Raw genomic sequence first — 19,899 nt, 5'->3', positions numbered from 1 at the left:
ATACCCAATATATCCAAAGTTATTTTGAAGAATTGATGCCAAAATTCAGACAACCTAGGGCACGCCCAGAACATATGAGTAAGATTGCAAGGTATCTGTGAGCATCTGTCACATTTATTATCAAATTTATCTGGATACTGTAGTGTAATCTGTGGAAAACTTTAAATTGTATTAATGAAAGTCTGGCAAAACTACAAGACGAATTAATGGCCCTTACCGCTCACTCCCAGAACAACTCAGAAAAACTCATATGGAGTTCTGACTCCCATTTCATCTTGGTCCTGTATAAAAGAGATTCACTAGGCGGAGAAGCTACTTTATAAATAAAGGTAAGAAATATGACCCTTTACCAAAGTTTTGGCTCTGAGAACCAAATCTATTCCACTGGAAGCTGGGATTTGTGGGAATAAAGTTGAACATTTCTTTGCAAAGTTTTGCAACTGGCAGTACCACAAAAAAAATTCAGATTTATTGAAATTAAAGTGAGTAACTAGTTCGTTAAAATTTGCAAAAACATCATTTACGTATTCAAAGGAGCTTGCAAAGAAAAGCGTCTGGACTTCTTTAAGTTACTTGATGACGTTTCACCTCTCATCCGAGAAGCTTCTTCAGTTCTAAGGTCAAATGGTGGGGAGTCCCAGATTTAAACCTAGTGGGAGTATCCCCCCACAGACGGACAAAAGGACCCCCTGCTGATCCTCTAATCGCCTGAGCCAAGGTGTGAAACTGGGTGCGGGTCCCAATCAGCCAGAGTTTCGAGTGAGCTTATTGTGAAACCTGGCCCCACCTTATCATGCGAATTCCTGAGGTCAGATGGCCCAGGATGTGAGTGGGCCTTAAGGCGTCTGGGAAGGGATCTCAAAACTGGATTATAGATGGCAGAGAGTTGGTGTCGTAAACCCCCGCCTCTGTTCAAAGATGGTCGCTCACAGTGGACATAGATGGCTTCTTTCACTCCTCCTTCAAACCATCTGTCCTCTCTGTCCAAAATGTGAACATTGGCATCCTCGAAAGAGTGTCCTTTATCCTTAAGATGCAGATGGACTGCTGAGTCTTGTCCTGTGGAGGTGGCTCTTCTGTGTTGTGCCATGCGCTTGTGAAGTGGCTGTTTGGTCTCTCCAATGTAGAGGTCTGGGCATTCCTCGCTGCACTGTACAGCATACACCACATTGTTAAGTTTGTGTTTTGGCGTTTTGTCTTTCGGGTGAACCAGTTTCTGTCTGAGCGTGTTGCTGGGTTGTCTTCCTTTTATGAATCTCGTCTGGTCCTCTGAGATAATTGAGGGCATAATCGATTCTAGTCGCCGGGCTAGGATTTTTGCAAGAATTTTAACGTCTACCGGGAGGAGTGATATTGGCCGATAGGATGTGCAGCTCAGTGGGTCTCTGCCTTTTTTAAAAATGAGAGAAATAGTGGCTTGCATGAGTGTAGGTGGCAGAGTTTCTTTGCTCAAACGAATAATTAAACATTTGCAGTAGAAGTGGAGCTAGCTGATCTGAAAAAACTTTATAAAACTCAACCAGGTAGCCATCTGGACCTGGTGATTTACCGCTATTCATTGATTGTATTGATTCTTTAATTTCTAAAATTGTAATAGGGGCGTCTAATTTTAAATTAATTTCAATTTAGGTAGATCCAATTTTTCAAATAAACTATATAATTGGCTTTCATCTATGAAAGATTCTGAGGTATAAAGTTGAGTAAAGAAAGATCTGAAAGTGTCATTAATTTTATCTGGATCTGAGGTTATTAAGCCTGAATCATCGGTTATCTGTATAATTTGATTTGATGCTGTTTTAGTCTTCAGTTGCTGTACCAGGAGACAGCCAGCTTTATCACCATGTTCATATACTAACCCTCGAGAGCGGAGGAGAACTTGTGCAGCTTCTGAAGTTTGAAGTCTTATTCTTTCTTTATAAAGATCAGGTGTATTTGTAAGAGAGATAGACAATTCTATCTCTTTTATGGCCTTCTCCAAATCTTTCTGCTGGGATCTACGTAGTTTATTAGAATAAGACGTAAAATAGATAATTTTACCTCTAATATAGGCTTTTAGAATAACCCATAGGATAGATGGGGAAGTTTCATTATTTTTATTAGTTTCACAAAAAAAAGTAATCGACTCAGAAATATATTTACAAAAGTTGGTCTTCGCCACCAAGAGAGGATTTAGCTTCCAATATTTAAATCTCTTTGGCTTCATTGTAAACTGAAGATCTAATACTACTGTGGCATGATCTGATACCGTTATCAGTAGATACTGAGTAGAAACAATCTCAGGAATAAACTTTTTTTATCTATCAGAAAATAATCTATTCGCGAAAATGTAAGATGCACATGAGAAAAAAAGAATATTGTTTTGCAGTAGGATGAGCAAAACGCATTAAGTATGCATTAAGTCCATAGTGACTACAATAATTGCAAAAACGTGCAATAAACTACAAAAAAATTGAAAATCGTTTTTGTTTTTTTTAAATATATATTTCTACTTGGAGAAATTTAAGAGGTTTATCCCTCAAAACTTTAAATGCAAAAAAGTTGCAAAAAATAGTTTACAACAACAGGAAATTTATTTTGAGTGTCTTCATAGTTTTATTTTTGAGATACACCAATTTTTATATACTGCAGGAAAAACAAAAAAACAATCCTATGATGCAAATTTGCAAAAAAAACAGCATGTGCATCAAAATAAACTATTTCCAGCAGTGCAATTCGAGTTCTAAGCATCCCAGAAACTATTCAGAAAAGTCAAACATGACTTATAAAAACACCAGTATAGGCTTTTAAGGCCTACAAGTAAAAAACTACATTTTCCGCGAGAATGACGCCACTTCCGGTTTCGGGCAGGAAATGGCGGACATGCGATAGTTCGCGCTGACGTCTGTTTCACTGTGGGAAGTGTTACAAACAGCTGATCGGATAGGCAAAGCGTGTTTCTGGAATATTATGTTTTTGTTCCTGCAAGCGCTTTTTATGCAATTTTTGCAAAGCTTTATGTGGAAGGAAACCGTGACCTAGGACAAGCTGATGGCATAAGATGTAAGTACAACTCCTCTGGTTTCATATGCAAAAAAAATATTGCACTAGCTTACACGGTTCAGGTTCTACAGGGATTTAAAAATAGTTACACAAAACGGAGCGTGCTGCTCTGACCGGCTTTAAAGGGTTAACAATAACAATGTATTGAATAATGACTTTAAAAAAATAATATAAAATAGTGTGCAACACCACTGAAGTTTTTTTTTTTTTTATCTCTCTTTTCAACCAACGGCAGTCACTCTCCTCTCCAAATAACTTCTGCTTAGCTTTCCGAGCTTCCCTCGGGTCCTCTTAATCAGCGGTCTCCAACCTTTTTTGCGCCACGGACAATATTTTCACGGACCGGCCTTTAAGGTGTCGCGGATAAATGCAACAAAATAAAACTAGTACCGGTACTGAAAAACAGACCATTTATTCATAACACACATGAAAAGACCCAGGAAAACCGAGTTAACAATCAAAACGATAACAAAATAACGCTGAAAACTGATAAAAACCCTGAAAACCATACATTTCACACCTGAACCTCAACTCTCGCGGCCCGGTACCAAACGACTCACGGAGGCCCGGGGTTTGGGGACCGCTGCTCTTAATTGTTGTGACGCGTGTTCGAAATGCAGAGAGGTGCGCTGGATTTGCCACACGGAGCAGTGCGAGAGTAAAGCATGAGGGAGGGGCTAATAATTGGCTCAGTCATTTTTAATGATCGTTGAAAGCCCAGATCGTAATCGTGATTAAAATTCAATTAATTGAGCAGCCCTAGGGAACAGTATGTCTATCCTCTCCATCTGTCAGCTGCTACTGGCTCTTCCTCCTCCTCTTCCTCACACACACACACACACACACACACACCAGTTTGTCCTGGTGGATCATCAGGGGTGGGTCCCTCAGTCTGTCCTCACTCTGGACACTTGTAGTTGTCACACATGGAAATCAAATGTGTGATAAGCTGCAGGATTCAAACACAAATGTAACTTATAAATACATGTTCATATGTTCATACTTTTATTACACAATCAGAGAGAAAGAAAAAGAGAGAGTGCAGGACAGAGAGACAGGTAACAATCTCAGATGTATACACTTCTACAAAACAGCACAAGAGAACGAGGATTTAGTGTAGGGCTGGGCGATATGGCCTAAAAGCCATATCACGGTATAATTTGAAGCATGTGCTGTAACTATATATATCGCGATATACTGTATTCCTTTCTTCTGTATAAGATATTTTACACACTATAAGGCACACTTAAAATCCTTTAATTTTCTCAAAAATCGACACTGCGCCTTATGTGTGAATTCTGGTTGTGCTTACTGACCTTGCACCGATTTTATGTGGTACGTGCAGAAATCTTTCAAAAATGTTTTAGTACAACTTTGGTAAGCTCTGAAGGCGCACCGCTTGATGGATTGCCGGAGCATTACGACTGCCGTAGTCAGGAGCCTCACGGAGCAATTCGGGTCCAAAACTCCGTCCTCTTCAGGTCCCAAAGTCAAACGAGCACTGTGTCACGGTCTGCAGAGACAGGCCGTGCGGTGGTGTGTGTAATGGACCCAGGTGCGTACAGAACAGGAAACCAAAAACAGCTGACAGAAAACACTGGAGCACCTGACAGTAGACCAAACATAGTTCAGCGGGTCGGCCAGGAGGGCGGCAACACAACAGCCCACAGTTCATGAGGTCAGGGGGCCGACCCGGAGGTCGAGGGCACCACAGGTCACAGTTTATCAGTTCAGGGGGCCGACCCGCTAGGTTGGCAACACAACAGGCCACGCCATCGCCCATCAGGAGGCCGCCCACGCGGGAGGCAGTGGTGGTGCAGGTCAGGAGGCCGCCCCTGACGGCAATGTCCAGCCGACGGCCCGGAAAGTGGCCGGCGATCCCTGGCGTAGCAGAGGCAGAAGCCGATGGTGGCTGGGCGGGCTCCTCGGGCCCTCCAGCTGATGTGGCGTGTGGCTGGACGGGCTCCTCGGGCCCTCCAGCTGACGTGTCATGTGGCTGGTGTGGTTCTCCTGAACCTCCAGCTGACGTGGCGTGTGGCTGGTGTGGTTCTCCTGAACCACCAGCTGACGAAGAAGGCTGCTGGACGGGCTCCTCGGGCCCTCCAGCTGACGAAGAAGGCTGCTGGACGGGCTCCTCGGGCCCTCCAGCTGACGAAGAAGGCTGCTGAACGGGCTCCTCGGGCCCTCCAGCTGACGACGAGGCGTGTGGCTGGACGGGCTCCTCGGGCCCTCCAGCTGACGACGAGGCGTGTGGCTGGACGGGCTCCTCGGGCCCTCCAGCTGACGAAGAAGGCTGCTGGACGGGCTCCTCGGGCCCTCCAGCTGACGACGAGGCGTGTGGCTGGACGGGCTCCTCGGGCCCTCCAGCTGACGACGAGTGAGGCTGGACGGGCTCCTCGGGCCCTCCAGCTGACGTGACGTGAGGCTGGACGGGCTCCCCGGGCCCTCCAGCTGGCGTGGCATGAGGCTGGTGTGGTTCTCCCGAACCACCAGCTGACGAGGAAGGCTGCTGTAGAAAACAGTCTAAGGCGGAGAGAAAGCTCACGCAGCCCTTGGCACTGAAACTTAGATGTTTCACAACCATTCCCAGCAGGCTCAGAAGCAGACTGTACAGTCGACGTGTGAACCTCTTTCACTGTCACATGAACCTTGGCTTCATGTGGTGCGGCTATGGGAGCAACACTAGAAGAAGTCCTGAATTCTACAGAGTCAAGAACATGGTTTGTGATTTCATTGTGCGCTTTATCAAAACTGTTACACACAGTCCTCTCATTATCACAACACGACTCTGACTGGCCCTCAGTCTTAACCAGAGTTAGGTCGGCCACAGCATGGATGTCTATGAAATCATGATTAATGGTAGAGCAGTCTTTGGCACCAGTTTCTTTGTAGCTGGGCCCACAAAAGGGCAACCCAGTACACTCCACTATGACAGACTCATGAGATGAAAAAGCACAGTCACTCACCTCCGTTATAAGAGGAGTCTGGGACAGAACTAGGACGGGTGCTGACTGGACAGCTGCTGCCCCCACCCCTTCAGAGACTTCAGCGCAGTACAAACAGTCTTTAGTTGCTCCCTGAGGAAAGCTAGGCAGTCTCTCTTCAGACTTGGTAAATTGTTCACGCAAAGTTTCAAACCTGGCATGAGGTGGCTTGGTAATTGTTAAATTGTCTGAGGTAACAGGAGTTACTTCTTGATCACCCACACAACTAGGACTGCTCGCTGATGATTTCAACACATCAAATCGAAAGTCACATGACACAGAATACAGAACACAAAATGATGTTCGCTGCAACGACTGACCGGGAAAACATGGAGGTCAGAACACAGACGACGCGACCCAGACTGTATGAAACACAGAGACTAAATACACATGAGGGATGATCAGGGGAAGTGGCCACACATGGGAGCACAGCTGACACACATGAACCTAACGACAGGACAGGAGGAGTGAAACTGAATACACTGACAGCACTGCTACGTCCTGTCTCGCCCTCCATGGAGCATCACGAGGACGCTGTGGGGGTCCTGGATGTCGATCTCGAGGAGCAGCAGCACGCCGCAGGCTGATCATGACAGTGTATTGACAGACTTTCAAAGTAAAACAGGAAACATGGAGATTAGACATGACACATGAACCGGGGAGACTTAGTACAGGGGGAGATGACATAAACAACTAAGGAACAAAACTAAACTGCAGTCTAGAAATTAACTAGGTGAACTAAGCTAGGTGCAAATGAATACAGAAGATACATGGAACTCAAATACTGGGTCGCTTGACCCAGGACCATGACACACTGCAGGATCACTGAGAGTTAAAAACTGTCTAAATTCTTTCATCTTTAATAAAACCAGGTGTAACCATTAAGTTTAACATCCAGGCATCCATGAAAACAGAATTTATTAAATTCAACGGAGTTAGAAGCTAGCAGGAATTGAATTCACTAGTTTCCACCTAAACATGATATGCCATGTTCTGACTGAGAAATTTCTGAAAAAATTTAAGTACAGCTCTGCTATCACTTCCACCATAAATGAAAACTAAAAACTAACAGCCACGTTAGCATAACATTAGCACAGTGAAGCTGAAGGATGGCCGCTAACATTTTTCCACTCGATAAAAGTTAACGTGAGGGTTTCTTGTGGTTAGGGACAAATGCAATTGCATGGCAGGATGCTATAAATGGACCAAACAGTCAGGAGAACAACTGAGATAATCCATCCACAATATGAGGTTAGTCAGTAATATACTGCAACAACATGGGAATAGAGCAGCTGCGAGAGAATTCAGCATTAATGAATCAATGGTAGGGAAGTGGAGGAAGCACAGTTTTTGGCTTTCCCCATCTTCCAAAAGTGCTTCGTCTAATTGCTATTACTGTTGCCCGGCATAATTTGCAGATGATGTTGTTTGCAGCTGCTGCAATACCAAAATAGGCGCAGCTTGATGACACCATCAACATGCGCTGTCGCGGTAGAGCGGTATAGTCAAAATCTCTACCGTTGGCCAAATTTATATCGTTTCTACCGTGTACCGTTTATACCGCCCACCCTTAATTTAGTGTTTGTGTTATTAGGAGTGCTAAACAAGAAGAGTTCCCAGATGGTACAGTGGACACATGTGTGACTCCTGTGATTAAAGCAGCTTTCTTTCAGCTTAATAGTGAACCGTCAGCTCGTTCAAACAAACGTTAAAGTCCGAACAGAACACCACCAGAGGCAGCAGTATAACATAGCTAACATTAACAGTATAGTGAATCCTGCTTGTGCTGTGATATTCAGGACTGCAAACCGAGCAGCATTCACTAATTTTCAACTTGTTGTTTTTTTTTAAATATATCACTGACTTTAATTATCCATTAAAATTATCACATTCTCTGTAAGATTAAGGTCAACTACTGAACGGCATATATTTTAAAGTAAAGGCTTTAAAATCAAGCTGACGCTGAAAGTACTAACATCACTAATGCCACATAACTTTGCCGACATGTGGCCAACAGTAATGTTTTAATGTTCTTCATTATTAAACATTTGCACATAAATAAGTGACATCATATTCAGTACTGTTGAAAGTTTAGTCTTCGGCTGCCCCACTTCAGCCGTCTGTAGTGATGTGCGGATCGATACTGAAATATCGATTGCTGCGATACCAGTCATTTATGTTCTAGAATCGATTCTCATATTAAAATATCGATATTTTAGTAATTTAGGGTAAATTTGTAGTTTATCTTTAACAGGAACAGAGTGGAAAGAAACTATATTATTCGGATTGTCTACATTGGAAGGAACTACTTCCTATTCCACTTTTAATAGTCATGTGCGAAATAGGGCTTTATAAATTTGTGGCAGCCCTTTGGCATGCGAGACAGACGTCTCTCGCGGAGTCCTTTAGTGCTGCAGTCAGGCAACATGCTCAAATGGCACACAACTTCAGTTTTTTTTATTTCTATATGACAATTCTGCATTATTATTATTATTAAGTGATAAGAACAAGTAACCTGACGTCTTGTAATCATGATGAAGCTATAATTTGAGATACAATGAAAGATATCAGATCAGTATCGCCGATACCACTCTGAATTTTACTTGGTATTGGATCGGAAAGGAAATCAGTGGTATCGCACATCACCAGCCGTCTGCCGTATTTTTCGGCAAAATCCACCACACCCACCGCTGCGCTATGAATTGTGGGATATATGGGACCACGAAGTCTACACCAGACCACACTTCAAATTTGGGGAAATCGACGGCGCATTTGTCGACCGCAAACTAAAAGCAAACTTTTCTTTTAGTTTGTGTAAACTAAAAGCAAAGTTGTCACCAAGTACTGTTTATATTTGTGTGTATTGCTGCAGCTTTTTTAAGTATTAACTTGGTGCCTTTGGGTGAAATAATGGTAATATGAGGGACTGATCCAAACGGTCACAAAGAATAGCCACTTGTTTCTGTGCTACCAAAGTTACCCGGCTTTCATTCAAAATGTGTTTATCGTCAGCACCTACAAATTAAACTACTTAAACATTATAAATGGCTTCAAGCTCACACTGAGACTTGTGGACCACTATCAGCCACTGAGACAGTAGACACATTTATGTGTTTTTGTTTTTTTATATGAATATTTCATACTTTAAGGCTGCCTGTTTATTTAAAGGAGATGAACAAAATACATTAGAATTGTACATAATGATATCATAGATGATAGATTAAATAAATAGATTTTAAGTAGATGCTTGTGCATTCTTGAAGTCTTATATGTTGAATTGAATTATGTGCTTACCTTGAGACTACTGTGTGTGTGCGTCTATTGGAGCGTGCTTCGGCATCCTCCGTGGACGATGTATTTCTCCCTTCTTGGTCCCCTGGTAGCCCCGGTTTTCCCCTGGTATCCCTTAGCTTGGTTCCCCCTAGCTGGCCCTTGCTTCCCCTTGGTTGGTCCCCCTTCCCTGGCATGTCGCCGCGAAAAAAAAACAGGCTTATGCGCTGGTCGGACCATGCTGTGCAGCTGCCGGCTAGCGAGTAGCTCGGCTACAGTGAGGAAACACAGCAGGGACACGGCTTCAACATTCAAACATACCCTGTCGCTTGGCACTGTGCGGCTCGGCTGCTATGTGTGTTAACACTGCTACTGCTGCAGCTGCAGGCTGTGTTTCCCTGGCGTATTGCCAGCGCTTCGCCGGTTTACGCACCAGCTGGACCTCGCTGTGTCTGATGCTCAGCCAGCGAGTGAATTAAAATCCCAAGATTAACAATTTTCTACCATATTAATCTGTCTTATTTGCAACAGAGTTGTGTTTTACTGCTATATTTTTTCTGGTCTTTATGAAATTGTAGACGACATTCTGTCATCATTATGATCAGATAATGTCTCTGACCACCAAGGATCATTTTGGGCAAAACCCCACTCTTTGAATGCAAGGGCCAGTCAGCAACCAACTGCTGTTCACTTAACCTAATCCTAACAGGTTACATCCAGTTAAGCATGCCAATCCAAGTTGTTCCTGTGGTGTGGCCAATGTGCATGTTGCAGCTTGTGGAGGCCCACAAGGTTTCATTATTGATCAATTCAAAGCTGAAAATCTCTAAATGAGTCTTTCACAAGAGCCTAAGAAATATTAGAAGCATCTCATTTCCTGCGTGATCTTAATCGATTCATGCATTCAAAGTGCCCTGTTCACCCACAGGGTGGGAAGAGCTGCTGTTGATTCTTCTCACAGGAGAGGTGAAGTCTAACGTAATCTGATTAGACCCTGGCTCACTGCCTGCTGTTTGTACGGTATTGTTTTTCTTCTGCTGCCAACTGAAACTTTGATAGCTCTTCCAAATAGCTTTGGATCCCAAATTTACAGAAAGAGGAATATGGTAATTGCATTACTGTGAAGAATAAAAAATTTGAAATGGAGGATTAATGGCCTTTTAGAAAGTGCCTGCTGCACATGTAGGATTACTCTTGTACCTCTGATTCTCAGTAGTATCACTTGATCTTGGTTGGAAAAGTATGTGCAGATCTGCTTTAATTTTCAGGGTATTCCCTTGCCAGCCCGACTTGACAGACAACAACAGAAGGAACAGTGGGTGGCATGTTCTTTGATATATCTGTGACAATCACAGAATGCAGGATATACTGAAGGGAGCAGACGCAATGCTGGATAGAAACACAAAAAAATATTACTGAATTCTGCTGAACGTCACTTTTTTTTAAAGTTTGTTTTAAATAGGTGTGTAATAAACAGTGATGCTTAGTGATCTTTAGTAAAAAGAAAGACATCAGAGAACATGTCCTAGCTTTTGAGTTTTGTGCATTTAGTTTTAATTATTTGAATATTAAATGATAAGGACCAGTGAGTGCAAGCTTTCTTTTATAAGTGACCAAGGGGCCTCCGTACTGTAGGGGTCGTAGCCATTTTTGTTTTGCGGTTGAGGAAATAATGGATAGGTTGACTGTGATTTTATTCCTAACATGAGCTAGCCTCAGTGTGGTTTGTATGTACAGCACCCGGCCTCTCTCTAGTTGCTTGCTTTCACCTTGCCCTTGTGATTAGATCTGTTAGTAGACATATTGTTGCCCTTTGCACCAATTTTCATTCCCCATTCCCTGTTTTTTTGCCTCTTTAGTGGATCCCTTGTTGGAGGCTCTGAGCCTACACATTTCCCCTGCTGGGCTACAGTGGACCAGCAAGGGAAACTGGATCTGTTGGGTGGGATTGCAGGGGGGGAGGTTGAGTGGGTGGTTGTTGGCCCTGCTGTTGCTCCTGGGTATCTAACCTGGTGGGATTGAACTTTACCTGTATTGCTTCTTACAATTTTTTATAATGTATAGCAAAAGCCTAGCCGATTCAAACATAAGATTCATGATGACTGTATTTATGCAAAGGAAATTAGGGCTTCCTATAGGTTTTGGGGGTTATTTGGGATGGTGGTGGGAAGTCATATCTTATGGCATGTGGAGGGTAGTGATGAGTTGATTCTCCCCTGCCCCACCTGCCTTCCAATCTAATGTAACTCAGTGATCCCTTTGCACACTTAGGTGGGGCTCACACAAAGAAATAAAAATTTGTCAACTAGAATAATATACGTAATTAGCTATAATAATTTATAGATGTTCCCCAATCGAGAAATTGGTGAACATACCTGGATAAATATTTTGTCCTCATCTGTATATCATTTCTATCTTTCTCAATATTCCTAATATTCATCTCTCCTTTCTTTTCTTTCTGTTTCTCCCTTGCATTACAGCGGAGCCATTCACGCCACTCTCCAGGGATTCATCTAGCTGTATGTACATTCTGCCAAACAGTATTCTTCTTTACTGCTATTGACAGTATGGTTAATTTATAGGCTCAGGCTTGATGGACTCTTAAAATCAGTGCTATAGGAACAAATCCAGAAACTCTGATGTTACCATCAAGAGTTACACTGACACACGTGTAGGTCAGTGTAAGTCCTGTGGAATTAGGTCATTGGAATTATCATGTGAAACACGATACATTAACCTGATATATATTAAGTACTGCTTTAAATTTGTCTCAGCAGAGTCTTAGCCAAAATGTGTTTCACTCATTAGGTAGTTCTGATTGAAACTACTCAGTTTATTTTACTTTGCATAGGTTAGGGTAGAAAAACACAATTATCCCATGAAACATACTTATGGTTAAGTATACAGAAATTGTCTGAAAACATGCTTCAGTTTTCCTGGTCAAACTTGGAAGGAGATATGTTTAGTTTCAAATAATAAAACTATTACAAAGAAAAGAAATCCCTATTGTTAGCCCCTCCATGAATCGCTATCTTATCGTGGTGGAGGGGTTTGTGTGACCCATGTTCTCGGGGGTTTCTGTAGGGGTTGGATGTATTATGTGTTAAATGGTGGACCGATTCCTCCGTACTGAGACTACCTTTTGGGACATGGGATGTCACCTCTCTGGTGGGGAAAGAGCCTGAGTAAGTGCATGAGGTCAAGAGGTATCAGTTAGATATACAGGGAGTGCAGAATTATTAGGCAAGTTGTATTTTTGAGGAATAATTTTATTATTGAACAACAACCATGTTCTCAATGAACCCAAAAAACTCATTAACATCAAAGCTGAATGTTTTTGGAAGTAGTTTTTAGTTTGTTTTTAGTTTTAGCTATTTTAGGGAGATATCTGTGTGTGCAGGTGACTATTACTGTGCATAATTATTAGGCAACTTAACAAAAAACAAATATATACCCATTTCAATTATTTATTTTTACCAGTGAAACCAATATAACATCTCCACATTCACAAATATACATTTCTGACATTCAAAAACAAAACAAAAACAAATCAGCGACCAATATAGCCACCTTTCTTTGCAAGGACACTCAAAAGCCTGCCATCCATGGATTCTGTCAGTGTTTTGATCTGTTCACCATCGACATTGCGTGCAGCAGCAACCACAGCCTCCCAGACACTGTTCAGAGAGGTGTACTGTTTTCCCTCCTCGTAAATCTCACATTTGATGATGGACCACAGGTTCTCAATGGGGTCCAGATCAGGTGAACAAGGTGGGTGTTGTAAAGGCTCACCTTTCAGCACATTCACTTCACCAGATGCACCTTGTTTCTTTTCCTCACCTTTGATTGGGTGTGGTGCTTGGCCTTAATTGCACTCACCTGTCACTCGTTATATAAGGACTGCACTCACCTACCCCTCACTCACTCCCACATGGGGCGGCAGCTGAGGTGAGTTTCTCTTTGAGTCTCCTGAGTTCATGTATCATTTTGAGTTACTTAAATCATACTTTATGTCCTTTTTAGAGAGAGCAGTCCATGTGTGTCTTTCTTTCCTTTACCTGTTATACAATAAAACTACAAAACCTGCAAATGACGACTGCTTATTCTCATTCTAATCCGATGAGCCCATGATGATGACTACTGAAACCCTGAACCTTCCTTCCTCCAAAACATGGTCCTCCGAGCCGGAGTGGTATTAGCGTCATGGATTCAAAGCAGCCATTGACTGAAGGTTTGAGAAGATCCAGTCGTGATAGTCGACCTCCTGCCTACCTGCAGCAGTATGATGTTCAGTATCCTGGAGCTAGAAGAGCTACATGTGAGACAGAGAGTCAAACAGAATGCCAGCATAGTGACACATACACACATGGGCTGCAAGATCCTGTCGGAGAGTCAGAAAGACAACCAGAGACATCCCCTGCTCCTTTACCCACCAACCAAGATGAGGTCATGAGGGAACTCCTGATGACAATGAGGGAGATTAGGCAATTCATGATTCAGTTATCTCCTCCCCATTCTCGCAGTTCCTCCAGATCTTCAATTCACACTGTCTCTGATGAAAGCAAATCCTCTGTTTGCGGTTTACAAGCCATTCCCCAAACACAGCAACATGAGCAGTTCCCAGTGATTGATCCAGCAACATGTCAGTCACCCTCTCAGCCCCCCCAGGTTAGCCGTCACTCTGGTGCAGTTCTGGCTGCTAGCCCTCCTTTCCCTAATTCAACAATATTAGATGCTGCAGTTCCTTCAAGTGGTTTGCCTAGACCAGTTTTTCCTACACCAGATGAGACTCCTTTTAATTTCCTGGCCACACCACTGCAAGGTCCCCACCAGATTTCATGTGTTCAACCTGCTGTTCATCTAGATGAAGACCCCGCTCAACCTCTTGTCTGCATTCCGGAACCAAGGCAGCACCCTCCTGTAAAGCAGCAACCAGCTACATCTGATGGTTTGCATGCACAAAACCCTTCAGTACCCATTACTGCTAGTTCTAGTCACCCTGTTAGCACTAGAACACATGTGTATAAGCTTGAGGGTCCTTCTTTCCCAGACCTTACCAGAGAAGATGAAATCCAGTATAGGCTGTTACGAATGGCCCTTACTAACCTGCTTGACCCTCATGAGACAGAGCATTTCAAATATCATGTCCTTCTCGATCATCTGAAAGTAGACCAAGCTAAACAGTTAGCTATTTCCTTTTCCTATGCTCCTGACCCATACACTCAAGCCACCAAAGCTCTTGATGAGCGTTATGGGCAACCAAGACAGCTGGCATTGAAAGAGCTAAAGAATATACTGGAACTGCCTCCTATCAGAGCAGGTGATGGTCAGAGTCTTGATAATTTTGCTCTTCGTGTACAAGCTTTAGTTGGTTTGCTTAGCACTATGGGTGATCAAGGACGGACAGAACTAAATTGTGGCTCCCATGTCGATCGCCTACTTGAAAAGTTGCCCGCAGAGCATTCCAGTCGCTTCAAACGGCACATTTACAGGGAACAAGGAGATATGATGTATGACTTACCTTTGTTCTCATCCTGGTTGCAAATGGAATGCAAGTGTCAACCAAGAAAGGACAGTCCTGTTTCATCCTCTAACCAGCCACGACCTGCCCATAAGTACACCTCTCCACTCACAACAATATTACATGGGACAAATGCATCCGATCCTGTACAGGCAGCACAACCCATCATAATGACTAAGGCAAGATGTGCATATTGCCGCTCACCTGAACACCACATTAGTAAGTGTCCCGAGTTTATTCAGAAGACAAAGGATGAGAAAATAAACTGGATAAAGACAAACAAACGGTGTTGGCGTTGTGCTAGAACTCATCAGGCTGCGAAGTGTGATCTGAGGAAAGCATGTGCCACCTGCATGGAAAGACATCTACAGATCCTATGTGAGGTGAATCAGAGACCTAGAACTGAAACTAATCCTGTAGTGAGGACACTGTACTTTGATAGACCTAGCGATCGCCCTAGTGTCCTTTTAAAGGTTGTGAAAGTGCTCCTGCGTAATGGCAAAAGAACCCTGGAAACATATGCAATACTTGACGATGGCTCCCAACGTACCATGCTTCTGACATCTGCAGCTAAGCATCTCCACCTAACTGGGAAAGCTGAAAAATTATCACTCAGAACTGTCCATCAAGAAGTTGAAACCATTCAAGGTTCTTGTGTAAGTTTCCAGATTTCTCCCATCGCACATCCAGAGAAAACTTACACAATTAATAATGCCTTCGCTACAAGTCACTTAGCACTTTCAGACCACACCTACCCCGTATCCTCTCTTCAACGGAGATACAAGCATCTTCAAGGTATCCCATTAACCTTTACTAACAAAGCAGCTCCACTACTGCTCATAGGCTCTGATCATACCCACCTTATTACGCCTATTGCACCAGTTAGACATGGACCATTTGGATCTCCTGCAGCAGTCAAAACCCGCTTAGGATGGACACTCCAAGGTCCAATCACAGACTTCCAACCCCAGAGCAGTTCCACGCATGCCCAAGGTTTATTCACATCTTCCAGTTCAGGTTCAGGAGAACCGCTCCAGCACATCCTTGTGTCCGCTGATGGCTCTGAATTCATTCAGCCTCTTCATACTCTACCAGCAGCAGTACCTATGTCATCACCGGCAGTGCCACTATCACCAGTTCCACCGCCTGTGGCTGCCATTCCGCCAGTGGTCAGGGCGCTGCCTGCTCCTGCACCACCTGGTCCTGCCTCTGCCAAGCCCCGTACATTGCCCCCAGCACCTGCAAAACTGCCCAATGGTCTGCAGGTCTGGGCCTGCTGCTGCATCCCACGTGGTTGGCATTTGGACCTGCTTTGCCGCCACCGCTGGCTACATGGTCGGCCCCCTGAACTGTCTGGCCTGCATTGTCGACCTCTAGGTTGACCCCCTGAACCTATAGTAGACCTGTAGCATGTCTGATTCCTCTGCCCCCGCTTTGTGAAAAAGAGCATCTTTAATCCTTTGAACATATTTCTCAGTAGAAATATGGGGGCGGCTGTTGAAAAGGCTCACCTTTCAGCACATTCACTTCACCAGATGCACCTTGTTTCTTTTCCTCACCTTTGATTGGGTGTGGTGCTTGGCCTTAATTGCACTCACCTGTCACTCGTTATATAAGGACTGCACTCACCTACCCCTCACTCTTTCTTCACTCCCACATGGGGCGGCAGCTGAGGTGAGTTTCTCTTTGAGTCTCCTGAGTTCATGTATCATTTTGAGTTACTTAAATCATACTTTATGTCCTTTTTAGAGACAGCAGTCCATGTGTGTCTTTCTTTCCTTTACCTGTTATACAATAAAACGACAAAACCTGCAAATGACGACTGCTTATTCTCATTCTAATCCGATGAGCCCATGATGATGACTACTGAAACCCTGAACCTTCCTTCCTCCAAAACAGTGGCCATGTCATTAGTTTTTCTTCTTTTATACCCTTTCTTGCCAGCCACGCTGTGGAGTACTTGGACGCGTGTGATGGAGCATTGTCCTGCATGAAAATCATGTTTTTCTTGAAGGATGCAGACTTCTTCCTGTACCACTGCTTGAAGAAGGTGTCTTCCAGAAACTGGCAGTAGGACTGGGAGTTGAGCTTGACTCCATCCTCAAGCCGAAAAGGCCCCACAAGCTCATCTTTGATGATACCAGCCCAAACCAGTACTCCACCTCCACCTTGCTGGCGTCTGAGTCGGACTGGAGCTCTCTGCCCTTTACCAATCCAGCCACGGGCCCATCCATCTGGCCCATCAAGACTCACTCTCATTTCATCAGTCCATAAAACCTTAGAAAAATCAGTCTTGAGATATTTCTTGGCCCAGTCTTGACGTTTCAGCTTGTGTGTCTTGTTCAGTGGTGGTCGTCTTTCAGCCTTTCTTAACTTGGCCATGTCTCTGAGTATTGCACACCTTGTGCTTTTGGGCACTCCAAAATGGACCTAAACACAAAGCGCCAATGCATCAGAATCGGTGAGCTGTCGGCTTTCAGCCCCGACCGTGTCCGTGCAACATCACACTGATTCTGATCCGTCAGCGGGTCCATGCTTTGTGTTTACATCTTTGTGCAGAATCTGTTTACCTGCTCTCATTTATTGTTTTAGCTGTTTGGTGGTTGTTGAAATTTTGCTAGGTTTAACCTTAGATTCTGGTGTTTCAGGCAAAATAAATTTATATATGAAAAAATCAATTCAGGATTTTAATGAATCGATATCACATTATCCAAGCTAGAATCGATAGTCAAAACCCACCCCTACACACAACATTGTAAAGGTGTGTCAACCAAGACAGCCCTACAACATCCAGAGCTTTCAGGAACTCAGGACGAACCTCATCCACCCCACGATCTACCTGTGATCTACCTGCACGATACACGGTGCAGTCACGAGCAGTGGGTAGAATGAAACTGCATATACAGTATTCTGAGTTTCTTGATGTATTTGTTATTCCTTTTCAGTCTAGTTTCATTTCAGTTTATCTAGTTACATTCTGCCATGCCTGGGTTACAGTTTTAATTCATGATTTATCAAGCTCCCCATTTGTCTCATCCCTGTGTTAAGTCTTCGTGTGTTTGTCTGTAATGTTTCATGTCCAAGTTTTCTTTGTTTGTCTAGTTCGAGTCATGTCTGGGTCTCGTTATGTTTCCCGTTTTATTTTGAAGGATCCTTGTGTTTATTGTATTTAGCTTCACGTCCCCTGTCCTGTCATTATGTTAATTGTTATCAGCTGCTTTCCCCATGTGATTCCGCTTTCCCTGATCAGTCAAGTCAAGTAGTCAAGTATTTATTTATTGTCATTGTCGAAGAACAATGAAATTGCGTTTGGGGCTTCCGTACAACCCGTAAAAAAACAAAAACAAATACCCCTTAAAACCCAAGTGTAAATATTTAACCCAGTGTGACTTCAGTGCAATGAGACAATCCTTAGCAACAACATGAGAACAAGACAGGTAATGTTCATAGGACATTCAGACAAAGACCTGAGAAACATGACAAAATGCAACAATGCAACCCGTTCAATATTATTGTACTGTGAGATATGATGGTTGTCTATTTAAGAAAGAGGGGGGGGGGGAGGAGAATAAAGATTTAATGCACCAATGCAAACCAGTTCAGTGCTATTAAGAAGTTGGATATGGTTATTGTCCGTGAGAGGGGGGCAGAGAGGGGAGGGGGGCAGAATTCAGGAGCCTCACAGCCTGTGGATACAGGCTGTTGGCCGTTCTGGCCTGTATAGACCTGTACCTTCTCCCTGAGGGCAGCAGGTGGAAAAGGTGGCGCGCAGGGTGATGTTGGTCCCGCAGGATACTGTGCACCCTCCTCAGACAGCGAGTGGGGAAGATATTACTAATCTCTGGCAGAATTGTTCCAATAATTCTGCCAGCTTCTTTCACCACCCGCTGGAGTGCTTGCTGGTCGGCCTTGGTGCAGCTGGGGAACCACACTAGAAATCCATGCGTCAGGACGCTGCTGATGGCACAGTTATAGAAGTTCAACATCAGAGGTCTGAGAATGTGTGCGCTCCGTAGTCTCCTCAGGTAGTAGAGGCGCTGTTGGGCCTTCCGTGCAACTAAGGTGATATGGTTGCCCCAGGACAGGTCCTCGGTCACAGTTACCCCCAAGAATTTAAAACTGCTCACCCTCTCCACCGCCTCACTGCCAATGAAGAGAGGCAGATGGTTGTTATGACCCTTCCTCCGGAAATCTACAATGATCTCCTTGGTCTTTTTGGTGTTTAAGACCAAGTTATTGTCGTGGCACCATGACTCTAGTTGTTGCACCTCTGTCCTGTAGTTTGTCTCATCGTTGTTGGATATAAGTCCGAGCACTGTGGTGTCATTGGCAAACTTAACAATGAGATTGGACGCGCAGGAGGAAATACAGTCATGGGTGAAGAGAGTGTATAGCAGAGGGCTCAGAACACACCCCTGAGGGGCGCCGGTGTTGACCACAAGGGTGGAAGAGGTGTTCTTACCCACTCTGACACTCTGTCTGCGGTTAGTGAGGAAGTCCACAATCCAGTTGCACAGAGAGGAGTTGAGTCCCAGTTGGTGGAGTTTGGGACGGAGTTTATATGGCCGGATGGTATTAAAAGCCGAGCTGTAGTCTACAAAGAGGAGCCGTGCATAGGTGTTCCTGTGTTCCAAGTGCTTCAATAATGTGTGCAGCACTATGGCGATCGCATCCTCAGTTGACCGGTTCTCCCTGTATGCAAACTGGTGCGGGTCCAGAGATGGTGGAAAAGCAGCTCTGATGTGTTTAATGACCAGTCTCTCCAGGCATTTGGCGGGAATGGGGGTGAGTGCCACAGGTCTGAAATCGTTCAGACATGTGACATTTGACTGTTTTGGGATGGGAACGATGGTTGCTGGTTTGAAACAGGATGGTACCAGTGAACAGGACAGCGAGGTGTTATATATAGAGGTGAAGACGTCCGCCAGGTCCGCAGCACAGTCTTTTAGCACCCGGCCCAGCACTCCATCCGGCCCGGCCGCCTTCCTGGTGTTAATGCTCCGGAACACACGCCTCAGCTCATGAGTGCTCAGGACCGGAGCAGGGTCGGTTGAGGGGAGAGGGGACAGGACAGGGTCGGTGTTC

At 44.1% G+C, this 19,899-nt stretch overlaps 1 protein-coding gene across 1 annotated transcript in view; it reads left to right on the top strand.

Moving 5' to 3' along the window:
* LOC146562171 (voltage-dependent N-type calcium channel subunit alpha-1B-like) overlaps positions 1 to 19,899 on the top strand; it is a 349,202-nt gene that overhangs the window by 304,362 nt on the left and 24,941 nt on the right. Inside the window, exon 46 of the mRNA XM_085293681.1 lies at positions 11,774 to 11,812. Within this exon, the coding sequence (XP_085149807.1) occupies positions 11,774 to 11,812 (39 nt within the window). The remainder of the gene's footprint in view (positions 1 to 11,773; positions 11,813 to 19,899) is intronic.

The sequence above is a fragment of the Mchenga conophoros genome, linkage group LG12 (assembly GCF_057382185.1).
Source record: "Mchenga conophoros isolate Kocher_MC1m ecotype Shallow Benthic linkage group LG12, M_conophoros_male_GT1.1, whole genome shotgun sequence".
Lineage (NCBI taxonomy): Eukaryota > Metazoa > Chordata > Actinopteri > Cichliformes > Cichlidae > Mchenga > Mchenga conophoros.
Note: the sequence above shows the minus strand (reverse complement) of the source record. Positions and strands in the feature narration are given on the sequence as shown.